The sequence below is a fragment of the Nothobranchius furzeri genome, chromosome 1 (genome assembly GCF_043380555.1).
Source record: "Nothobranchius furzeri strain GRZ-AD chromosome 1, NfurGRZ-RIMD1, whole genome shotgun sequence".
NCBI lineage: Eukaryota > Metazoa > Chordata > Actinopteri > Cyprinodontiformes > Nothobranchiidae > Nothobranchius > Nothobranchius furzeri.
Window position 1 is genome coordinate 55,254,174 of NC_091741.1, and position 12,261 is coordinate 55,266,434.

At 41.5% G+C, this 12,261-nt stretch overlaps 1 protein-coding gene across 2 annotated transcripts in view; it reads left to right on the top strand.

Moving 5' to 3' along the window:
- Positions 1-453: 453 nt before the first annotated feature.
- cerk (ceramide kinase) overlaps positions 454-12,261 on the top strand; it is a 59,744-nt gene continuing 47,936 nt past the window's right edge. For both annotated transcript variants that reach the window (XM_015956699.3, XM_070549047.1), the window contains exon 1: positions 454-692. In XM_015956699.3, the coding sequence (XP_015812185.3) occupies positions 554-692 (139 nt within the window). In that variant the 5' untranslated portion in view covers positions 454-553. The remainder of the gene's footprint in view (positions 693-12,261) is intronic.

The following is a 12,261-nucleotide window of genomic DNA, read 5'->3' on the forward strand; positions in this document are numbered from 1 at the left end:
TAATGTCAATGTTTTAGCTAAAAACTTTATTTTCTAAGTTGTTTTTTAACTGTGTTTTATGTGGTCATCATTATGTACAAAATAAATTCTTACAGTCATCGTTTTTAGGAAGTTGAGAAGCGTCGGAGGAAAAGTTCGTTTCCCTGTTGAAGATAGAAAAATGAAGAGCACTTACTCCGCTTCGAGTTCCCACTGCAATGGATCGGGTGTATTCTGTGAAGGGAGAAAACTCCAAGTCATGTTATACCTCCGTTTAAGTTTTAAAGTCTCTTCAATACAATAAAACTACGTACAGACTGAGTTTCTTTTTTATGAAAATAATTATGTTTGATATTCGTTGACATGTCTAAAACTTGCATCGAAAGTGGGTCATTCTTTTATATCCCTTGCAGTTGAGTGGGTGATTACCTTTTCACAGGATCTTTGTTTAAAGCCTCTGTCCTGACAGCACGCGCCACCACCGCAAGGCAGACGCTGCTGAGTGCGTTCAGTAGTTACGCTGGTCGTGAGTAATGTCGGGACGGTGTAATTAACGAGAGTTCGGGACGAAAACATGGAGGAACAACCCTCGCTAATATCATCGAAGCTTTTCCTGAAGAACAGACAGGTAGAAGTTGCTCTGTCACGCGCTGTTCTTACATGGAAGGAAATTAAGGAAAGCAAGAATAGAATCCCTCTCATTCCTCAAGCAGGTAAGGAAAACAGAAGGCTTTTTATGTGGAGAAAGAACAATTACTAGTTTTATGTGTTTGTAGCTTTGTGTTAAAGCCTTTATCCTCTCAGCACCCGACTGACCTTCATTCAATGTAACCTTGTGTTACTTTTACAAAAATAACTATAAAGCAACTGGTTTTTCTTTTCACTGTCCTTATCAGGATCATGCACATGCTGTAGTTTAGTCTGTACTCCGTCAGAAACAGGTCACAGGTGGGCTTTCAGCCGTGTTCTAGCTCTGTTAGCTACAGCTGCCTTTTATTAAAGATTAAAAAACAGCTTGAATCTATTTAACATATATTTAAAAACGTGATTAAATTCAATAGAAAAATGCTATCTCATCCCGTTTGTCCACCTTCACTGACATCAAGTCTGACATCACATCCCAGCAGCCATGCAAAAATAAAGTTTTGCATATTTTGTAATGAATGCTTTGCCTCTGTGAAGAGATACACACCACTAGGCACAGGATGATTTACATCACATTCTTAAGTCCACAAGTGTTTGAAACAACATTTATTTATTTATGGCGACTTGAACGGATTTTGATGTTTTTAGTAGTTTTGCTTTCTGCTTATAGGTTGAAGGAAGGTAGTTGACCCCTAAACCTAACTGGCCGTGACATCTTGGCAACAACTGCATTCAGTACTTTTTGTTAACTGGTAGTCAGTCATATTGGAGGGTGTTCCTGCATCAACACTCAGTTAAAGGTCAAAAGTCAGACACTCTCCTTTAGGGTTTTCTGATGGTGAACATAATTCATGGTTCCATTAGTTTCAGTAAATCATTCGGGTCCTTAAAGGTGCAGTATGTATGAATTAAGTGAGTATGACATCCTGTAGTTAAAAGTTACTGCAGTCTATTTTTCTAAGCAAAAAATCCCTTTCTCACTGCCATTGACCATAGGTGTTGCCAGTCGTGGATCAACGCTAGCCTGGCCTGCCAGACTCGTCCTCTGTTAAATTCTGCACAGAGAAAGTCTGGTAACTCACAGGCAGAGAGGCACTTAAGGGGCGGGACTAGGCAGTTCAACAATAACCAATCAGAAAAAAGACGGAAATGCCAACTGTACCGCGCGACGCTGTGGTTTACTAGCTGTAGTAAAAAAAAAAAATAGTCTGCAACGGCGCAAACATCTTTTTTTTTTTTAGAAGAAGAAAGGCTTTTAGCGCTTCTACCTGTTTTGGTTTTAAATACATTCAAGTCATTTAGAACAGAGGAAAGAGCCGCAGCGAACTCCGCCGCTGTCTTCGTTGTTTATGGGAAACTGAACGTCGCTGTGTGGGACGTCCGCGACGCTGTAGTTTTTTTTTAGCTGTAGTCAAAAATGGAGTCTGGCGACAGCATAAACATCTTTCTTTAGAAGAAAGGCTTTTAGCGCTTCTACTTGTTGCTTTAAAGACGTGTTCAAGTCATTTAGAACAGAGGAAAGAGCCACAGCGAACTCCGCTTCAGTTGCCATGTTCGACAAACTCGGCGTTATGGTGTGTGACGTACGCTACTCAGTGCTGATTGGCTCGGTTAGAAATCTCACGGGGTGGGGTTATTTGAATTGGAGAATTCCCAGACCCTTTCTCTGTGCAGAATTAAACAGAGGAGTCTGGCAGGTCAGGCTTGATCAGCGCCAGAAGATTCTAGATGACAAACAAGGATGAGTTGTCTACTGTCTTTCCGTTAGCCTTCTGTTATAGTATATTAGTATAGTTAAAGTAATGCCATGGTCCACTCATTCACTTCACATACACACATTTCACTGCCATATCACGTGGTTGGTTATTGAAAAAGTAGCTTGAGATATTTTTAGAACATTGGTTTTTATTCACCATTAGCATTGTTAGCTTACTGTTAGCCTTTAGCCTTCTTTACCCAGATTTACTCTCGGATGAGAGGTGAAACGTCTTCAAGCAACTCAAAGAAGTCCAGACGCTTTTCTTTCAAAGCTCATTAGACTACAATGACCTGGATGACTGAGAACCTTCACAGACATATTCTTTACCCAGTATTAAAGTAAATCAAAAGGACATTGTGGCTTCTTAGGGGTACGTACACTAAATTACTCATGTGTCTCTCCTGTTTACTGGCTTTGGTTCTAGAAACAATCCTGGAGCTTTTTTGCCTGCTGGTGTCAAATTACAAATGTTGGCACTACAGCGTTAGCTCATGCGTACTCAGCGACCTCACATCTCACTGACTGTAAACAGTTACTACTTTTGCATGTTTTTTTGGAAGGAGAAACACTGAGAAGGCCCCAGTCAGCTGAGAATGAAATATGTTTCCATGTAACCTTGAGACATTAGACTGTTTATTGATTTTTTCACAGTAGAATTTGGACTTGTTGCTCCTTTAAGCAGCAAAGCTTTGGAGAATTTAAAAACTCACTTTTATTCCCTGGCTTTTAAGGATGCTCCTTTTGATTTTACTGATTTTATTTCCTGATTTTGTCTTTTGCACTTTATTATAAAATGTACTGTAACTTTTATCTCAAGTGTAACAAGACTTAAACCTTCCATAAAATTGTACTTGTGACTTATCAGGCCACAGGATATTTTTCCCAAATGCCCTGGGGTTCATTAAGATATTTGGAATTTTTACCAGTTTCATTGTTACAGCTAGCCAAACACAGATGGCATACAAAACTATTTGTTAGTGTGTTTTACAGCAGTCCAGTATTGGATAATTACTTTTTTGTGCATCATTGAAAAAATTAAGTTTCATAACTAAATAAAAGCTACACATTTAGTGAGTTTTACACCTAAAATAGATGATTGATCATGTTTGACTTCTGCTGCAACCGTTTGAGCTTTGTGACTTATGTAGAATGTTCAGTCTTTGACTTTTTTGGAACCAATGTTTTCTAAATACCAGTTGTTTTATCTCAGCCAGATGTTTAAGTAAGCTGAAATTCCAGCATGCACAACATTGTGAAACAACCTTCCAAAGACTTTATACCCTTTCCATCAGCCTATTCCCATTTAATCTAGACGTTCTTCTCTCCCCTTCCCTCACGCCGGTTGTTTGTCCACCCACATTAGACGGGCTCCTCGGTCTGCAATTACCGCAGCCTATTGAGTGGAGTGATTACAGCTGGCCGCACACACTTCAGTTCAAACCAAGCTATTGACCTTCCCCAAAGTGGTATCAAGTGCCCTATAATAACCTGCCATAAAGACTTCCCTTTATTGAGTCAATGTTCAACGTGGCTTCATCAAATCCCCATGGTGATCGCTGTGACAAGAGCAGGTCAGTTTACAGTGGAATAAGGAATCAGACTCTTAGCCAGTAAATAAAGCGTTTACATGATAATTGTGTCACATTGATTTCCAAGAACTCAGAATTAAATGGCTAACGAGACACATTCATGTTAATATGTAGTTTCAGAGCGTCAGAACAGTTACTGAGTAACTTTCCTGCGTAGAGCGGTGACTGGAATCTTCCTTTGTTGCTTTTATTACTTCCCAAACACGACATGCTTCATTTCTTAACCCCCACAGCAAGTGGAATATTGACCTTTATAAAGGTTTCCTTTTCTGCTGTGTGGAATTTTATCCAATCACCAGCCACTTTATTAGGTGCATGTGTTGAATTGCTTGTTTAGCAGAAATAGCTAATCCACACATCATAGATCATTTAAGCATCTGGACATAATGACGACGACTTGTTGATGTTTTAACTGAACACCAGAGTACTCATGCATGTTGGTGGCAGATGGGCTGGAACGGGTTCATCCTCCTTTGTATCAATGGCTCCGGGTGTTGCTGGTGGTGTAATGGTGTAGGAACCCCTCAGTATCACCTGACTCTGGTTTAAACTCCACAGCCTACCTGATTATTATTGCTGACCATGTCCATCCCTCTATGACCACATAGACCCATCACCTTGTTCCTGTTTCCAGCAGGATAATGCACCATGTCACAAAGCTCAGATCATCTCTAAGTGGTATCTAGAACATGACAATGAGCTCACAGGACTCCGGGTTCCACAGTCACCAGATCTCAGTCCAGTCCAGAAGCCGTAGGACGTGGTGAAACAGAAAATTCACTTCATGGATGTAACTGTAAGATTATGTCATACGAATACGGACCAGAACCTCCGTGGCTCATTTCCAACATCTTGTTGAATTCATTCCTTAAGGAGTTAGAGTGGTTTTGGAGACAACAAGGGGGTCAAACTTGGTACCAAACTGATGGTTTAGCTGATAATTTGCTCTCTGTTTTCCTCATCAGTTACCTGCACAGCATTTATGCTTCTTCATTTGAAAGTTAATCCCAGCACATGAAGCGTGACACCAACATGACAGGTCTTATATTTTCTAAAGTTTCTGGCAAATTTTCACTGAGGTGTGACAAACAAGTGTCAAAGATGCTGGAAGGATTTTGCATACATAAGTATGGCCTTGAGAGTTTGGCTAAGACAGAATTAATACATGTCACTGCTTGATGTTGAAGAGATTTGGACTAGGACATCATTCAGTCAGAAGCCCTGAGAGACAGGATCACGGTCTTCCAGCTTGGGAGGTTGTACTGCACACACTAGAGTACGCGAACAGGAGGAGAAACTCTGGTTGATCTTACATACACATCCCTGGTGTTTTGCTGCCCAAATATGCTCTACCTTCCTCATTATTTGTGTAAGTAGTTTTTATCTGTTTTACTTGCCTTTATAGATACAAAGCAGAGAAAGGTATGAAATTGTATAACTTAAGAGTCTTCGAAGGTGTGGCTGTAATACTTGTTTCAATTATGACTTGTTACAACAATGCTGTCAAGTCACTGAGCAGGAGGAACTGGATTTATACCCCTCCAGGCTGAGCTGACCTTGCAGATGAAGCAGCAACACTCATGTTCTGAATGATCTACTGTTACAGCATTAGGACAGGAGACACAGTAGACAACTCCTCCCACCTCCTAAAGCAGGGGTGTCAAACTCAAATTCACATTGGGCCGAAATGAAAATCTGGGACAAAGTCGCAGGCCAAACTTAATATTTTTTTGAAAAAGTGATGGCAAATTTGCACATTTTCTTTTTCAACATATATGCACTTTTGAACCTTTTAATTTGGAAACAAACTTATTTTTGCATTAAAACTGAATGTAGAGTAATCGGGCTGTACAGTGCCGCAGTGGTTAGAGCTGTTGCCTTGCAGCAGGAAGGTCCTGGGTTCCTTTCCCAGCCTGGGATCTTTCTGCATGGAGTTTGCATGTTCTCGCTGTGCATGTGTGGGTTCTCTCCGGGTACTCCGGCTTCCTCCCACAGTCCAAAAACATGACTGTTAGGTTAAATGGTCTGTCTAAATTGTCCTTGGGTGTGAGTGTGTGTGTGCATGATTGTTTGTCCTGTGTTGCCCTGCGATGGACTGGCTCTCCGTCCAGGGTGTACCCCGCCTGATTGCCCATTGACCGCTGGAGATAGGCACCAGCAACCCCGTGACCCTACATGGACAAAGCGGGTTCAGACGATGGATGGATGGATGGATGTGGAGTAATCCAATTACACACGAGCAAGTCAATTTTAAATAAAAGGCATCAGTGGTATTCATTACTTGTGGTATATTTAGCATTTTTAAAATCTATTCAGGATTTATGTTTATTGTTATTTGTTCATTTTTCTTATTTTTTATTCTCCTTTTTTCTTCCTGTAATACGTGTCATCGCTGCTGTGACGTCTAGCTTTCCCCACTGAGGAACAATGAAGGGATTTTCTATTCTATTCATCTATCTGCAGCTCTTCCGCTTCCTGTTATACTGTAGGTAAAATCTTTTCTCATGGGCCAACAACAAAATAAAAATTTAATTTTATCTTAATTTAAAATGCAACATCTCACCTGTTAACTTTCATGTTTTGGAGCAGAACAAGAGAATAAAACCAAAATATTTAAAGCTCAGTTTGCTCCACTGATTTACTGTGAAGCTCACCTGTTCCAGCCAGATACCTGCATCATGGGGTTGAGCTCTGAGCTGAGGAGACTCCTGTTGTTTTGTTCATCTTCATCATAATAATGACAACAGTAGATGACAACAGGTGCTCACATAGGTTTGTGCTGATGAACATGGAGAGCGTCTAAGCAGCTCGACCACGTTGTTATGTGTCGGGGAGGAAAAATAAAAACTACAGCAGCCACAGAGTCCTGCTGATTTGAGCGTGTCGCTGCTCGCTGGAGTTATATCAGCTCTGTCTGGAAGTTAGTTGAAAAACGTTCTCTTTCAGTCGTGAACACATTACTGAGCTGTTAAAATCTCAGTTTCTGGGCTTCAACATCGGCAAATAGCTGAGTAAACTGCGCTGAGTGAGAGGAGTGTTTAGTTTTTTTGTCCGAGACAGCGGAGCTGAAGGGACCGGCAGCAGACGCTGGAAAAAACACAAAGGAGTGGGCACTTCGGCTCTGCGCTAACGCCGCAAAGCATCATGGGAGTTGAAGTCTTTGGGGTAAAATCGGCCAGCTGGTCAGTTTTAATATATTTTTGATATTTATCTTGCGGGCCACTTACAAATGCTCTGCGGGCCAGGCCTTGTGTCTGACACATGTGTCCTAAAGGGTCTAGAAAAGATAGCAAGCTTTTAAAAGTCTTGTTTTTTCTCAATTTACCTAATTATGATGGTGCAATCTGCACTGACTACCTTTTCTTACTTCAAGGAACTCTGCTTCAACACCTGTGACTGGTCTGATCGACAGGCTTCAGTAGAGCTTGAGGAGATGCTGAATGGGTAATCATGTGTGTTGGAGCAGTGGAACAGCATGCATAAAGAGGCATATCGACCAATGTCGATATGTGAATTGGCAAATAAATGCCCAATATATCAACCAATCGATACATCAGTTCATTACTATTCCCAAATAAGTAGCTGAATTATTAAAACTTTAACCCAAACAAAAGGTCTTGTCCCAGGAGGTTAAACGTCCCCCGAGATACCAGTTCATGCAGGAGGTGTGAAGGTAAGTGTTGACAAAATAATGACTTGAACTGCGTGAACAATCTCTTACTTCAAATTTACAACAAAGGAAACCAGACTGTGTTCTGCTTTCCAAATTCATGACTTCCACCGACTAGAACTTTTGGCAAAGTGTGCGTGTGGTTTTGTTCCACCTCTGGTGTCTTTGTTTTCTTGCTTTACCTTCTACATTGGCTGTCCTTTCTTCTCCATCTGTTTGCCTAAGCCTTGGCTCCACAACACCATTGTGCCTGGGAGAAATCCACACGTCTTGTTTGACAGCTCACTGCCATGTGTACCCAGGCAGATCTGTGCTTTGTAATCTAAAGCTGGTGCTCAATGCACAGGCCTGTCTGTACATTGAGAGACGGCTGCAGAGGGAGAGAGAGAGAGATGCAGGCAAACAAACACTGCCAGTAGGCGACAGCTGGAGTTCGAGAAAACTTATGTTGGCACCTCCTACAATCCTTGCTTGCATGGATTGCAATTATTAATGAGGTTAACACTACACCTAAAGTTAATTAAACCAGCATGATTATGGGCTTCAGAGTTCTGCAATTTTAGCCCACTGCTTTTTGGAACGCCTTTTCTCAACAGCACAAGCAGCTTTTTCAGTTTTGCAGCCTGTGTTAACTCTCGTCACAGTTGTCGCGCTCGTGTTTACGTGTGGTTTGAAGTGCAATATGTAAAAGCAAAATAAGAGTGGCATAAAAAAAACAGCACAGAAACACTTCCTTAAGCTTGCAGCAGCGTGTCCTCTAACACACTGTCAGAACCAAACTGCAGCAACAATAAAGGGATTACAAACTGATCCGCTGCGTACAGGGAGAGGTGCAGAGAACAACAGCTGAATGTGAATATGGTGACAGCTTGTTGTTGTCAGACGACTGAAAGAAGGCGAGGCCGGGTGGCGCGTTGTCGGAAATATCATTATCATATGCCCAAAGATAAACACAAAATCTCATGTGCAAACACGCAGATCCGCAAGGTGTCGAGATCGAAGACAGTGTTGGTGATCTGAATCTTTCCACTATGTGCCATTGTTTTGCTTTTGGGTTGATGAGAGAGGATTGTGTTCGGCCACTTAAACTCTCGAGTATGCAACAAGGAACTCAGATCTGATATGAAAGATTTGATATGAATGCTGGATTGTCATCAGAAACCTGTCTGTGTCTTTGTGGTTTGTTGTAAGCAGAAGAAGCAGGTTGGGAACAAGCTTAACATTTTCAACACGTTACCTATAAAAACCACCATATTTGTTTAAAATGTAAAAGGAAGTCTTGTCTTGTAGTTTGTTTAATCAGTTTATCACTTCACGCTAATTTAAGTTCTTTTGATGCAGTGGTTTTGTAATTTTAATGAAAAATTTTATTTTGGTAATTTAAAGGGACCAACCAGAGGCAGCTGAGGTAGCAAAGTGATCACCTTTAAAAGATTCTGACACAAGTTGTCATCTAATTGCTTGTGTTGAGATTTTGTGGACAATTCACATATTGATTATCCTTATTATTTGATAAAACATTTGTTAAACATGATAGAAGAATTTAAAAATGTATGGCTTACTTTGTTATGAAGCAGTCCATACAAAGTATTGAAGGTTTTTTAGGGATGTTTGATTTTAGCTGTTTTACCAATTTTTGATGTGCACCGTCAGAAATAACTCTTAATTTCTGATACCAATATAAAACAATACCAAGCCCCCACTAATACTACTAACTCCATTTTCTCTGCAACATGGATGTTTCAGCTCCACAAATAACACAAGTCTGGAGGAGCTTCTGCTGTGTGGTTCAAATAACACCACCCCGTGAGAAATCTACCCGAGCCAATCAGCGCTGAGTTGCGTACGTTACACACCATAACGCCGAGTTTGTCATAAACATGGCGACTAAAGCGGAGTTCGCTGCGGCTCTTTCCTTTTTTCTAAATTACTTGGACATGTCTTTAAAACCACAACAAGTAGAAGCGTTAAAGCCCTTCTTACAGAATCGAGTCAGCTGGTGGCCCAAATGGTTTCTTTATATGAGGGCTTGGTAACCCTGGTCCTCAATGGCTGCTATCCAGCATGGTTTAGATGTTTCCCTGCTCCAGCACTCATTAAGCTCCGCAGAAGCCTGTTCATTACCTGCTGATTAAAATCAGGTGAGCTGAAGCAGGGAAACAACAAAAACATGGAGAATAGTAGGCCTCAAAGGACCAGGATTCCCCACCCCTGCTTTGAAATATAGACCCTGACATATTTTTTAGATCAGAACTGGTCGTTTTCATTTGAACATTTCATAAAGGAGCATTTATTCTAATATTACACTCACTGCAGCTTGCAGAGTCCAAGAGGTACATGTACACACCAGTTCTCAGGTGTAAGCCAAGTTCTGTTGTAACATAACATTACTGTCCTCCACATGCTGAGGAATACTCAGACACAGGAAAATGAAGCTCCGCTCCCCTCCGTTCCCTGAAAAGCTGACTTTTGGCAGATAGCAGACCTCTCGGGCTCATAGCACCACTTTGAGGCCTGCAGTTTGAATAGGCAACAAACACCACCTCACTGCCAGTGCTGATTCTTTTCAAGCACAAAGAAAAGTATGTCAGAGCAAAGCAGAGCGGATCTGCCTCGTACAGCCGAGGGCTTAGCATGTAGCTCAGGGACTGCACTCAGCTAGGAATGTGTGTGTGTGTGTGTTTGCTCGCATGTGTGTGTGTGCGCGCATGCGCGCGTGCAAATGCACAGTGGGGTTATTGGAGGAGTGAATGTTTCCAGTTTCATACTTTTATCAAATTATCTAGATACTAGCTCCTGTTTGCAGAATAATACACTTGAAACCTTCAGAAGACAGTTTTAGAGACAGATTAGAAATGAGAAACAGTTTTCACAAATCAGTGGAAAGGATGCTGTCATAGCAGGTTATCCCAGCCACCAGTATCACAAAGCACACAAACAGCTGATCCATGTTTTATTTTGTCAGTCACGTGTCGTCTCCATATGTACGCACAACGGGGAGAGTGCACACCACAGGTGGAGACGGGAATGCTAGCAGCTCAAATTAAAGGCTTTTATAAGACAAATATGGAACTTAAATAAGCTGGGTATGGGAGTAATTTCACCTTACAGACATTCAGCACAAACTGGATACAAGGATAATTTCACTCAAATGTCTCAATCACAAAGCCAGAGGAAGCACTGTTTAATATTACGGCCTCTTAATTTCCTCTGACTCCAAAAGAAAAAAGTCTGGGTCACACAGTGCATCAACACTCATGTTGGTGGTCATTTTTTACAGCACCTCTTTCATGAATGTGAGGACAGGAACCAGGAGATTGTCCATTTAAAAAAGCCAACATGACAGGAAAAAGGATAGGAATTCCCCTGTAACAACAGTTTCTGAAGAAAAGTCAAGATATCAAACCAATTCAATTCAATTCAGTTTTATTTATATAGCGCCAAATCACGACAAGAGTCGTCTCAAAGCACTTCACATAATAAACATTCCAATTCACAGTTCATTAAGCCAATCAGAAATAATGTGTCCTATATAAGGAACCCAGCAAATTGCATCAAGTCACTGACTAGTGTCAGTGACTTTACAGCAATCCTCATACTAAGCAAGCATACAGCGACAGTGGAGAGGAAAACTCCCTTTTAACAGGAAGAAACCTCCAGAGAATCCTGGCTCAGTATAAGCAGCCATCCTCCACGACTCACTGGGGATCGAGAAGACAGAGCAGACACACACACACACACACACACACACACACACACACACACACACACACACACACACACACACACACACGCACGCACGCACGCACGCACGCACGCACGCACACACACACACCAAGCGTGTTTCATCGCACACTAGGCTTCTGTTTAGAGCAAAGAAGGCCTCCAGTTGATCTGATGAGCAGTTAGATGAAGATAATGTTACTAAATCTAATAAAACAGTAAAAGAAGCTGAAGAATTAACAAGATTCAATTCAGTTTATTTATATAGCACCAAATCACGACAAGAGTCGTCTCAAGGCACTTCCAATACAGTTCAGTTCATTAAGCCAATCAGTAAAAGGTTTCTTTATATAAGGAACCCAGCAGATTGCATGGAGTCACTGACTAGTGTCAGTGACTATACAGCAATCCTCATACTAATCAAGCATGTAGCAACAGTAGAGAGAAAAACTCCCTTTTGACAGGAAGAAACCTCCAGAGGATCCTGGCTCAGTATAAGCAGCCATCCTCCACGACTCACTGGGGATCGAGCAGGCACGCACACGCCAACACCCACACACACACAGCATATATACCTAATGTAGTAGTAGTAGTAGGACACCATTGTAGCTTCTTCTGAGGAGGAAAAACACTTAGAGTTAACAGCTGAAATAGCAGGAAATAATGCAGTTTAAGAGCAAATTGTAGAAGAAAGTAGTCGAGTGTGAAAAGTGGTCAGTGTATCCTCCAGCAGTCTAAGCCTATAGCAGCATAACGACAGAGATAACTCTGGATAACCTAGCCTTTTAGATGGAGGCATGTTGGAGGTAGGGCAAGGGAGAGCCGTCTTTACCGACTGTACACTCCACCTCCCTGTACTCCCCCACTTGTCCAGATTGAGGCTAACATCAGATTTT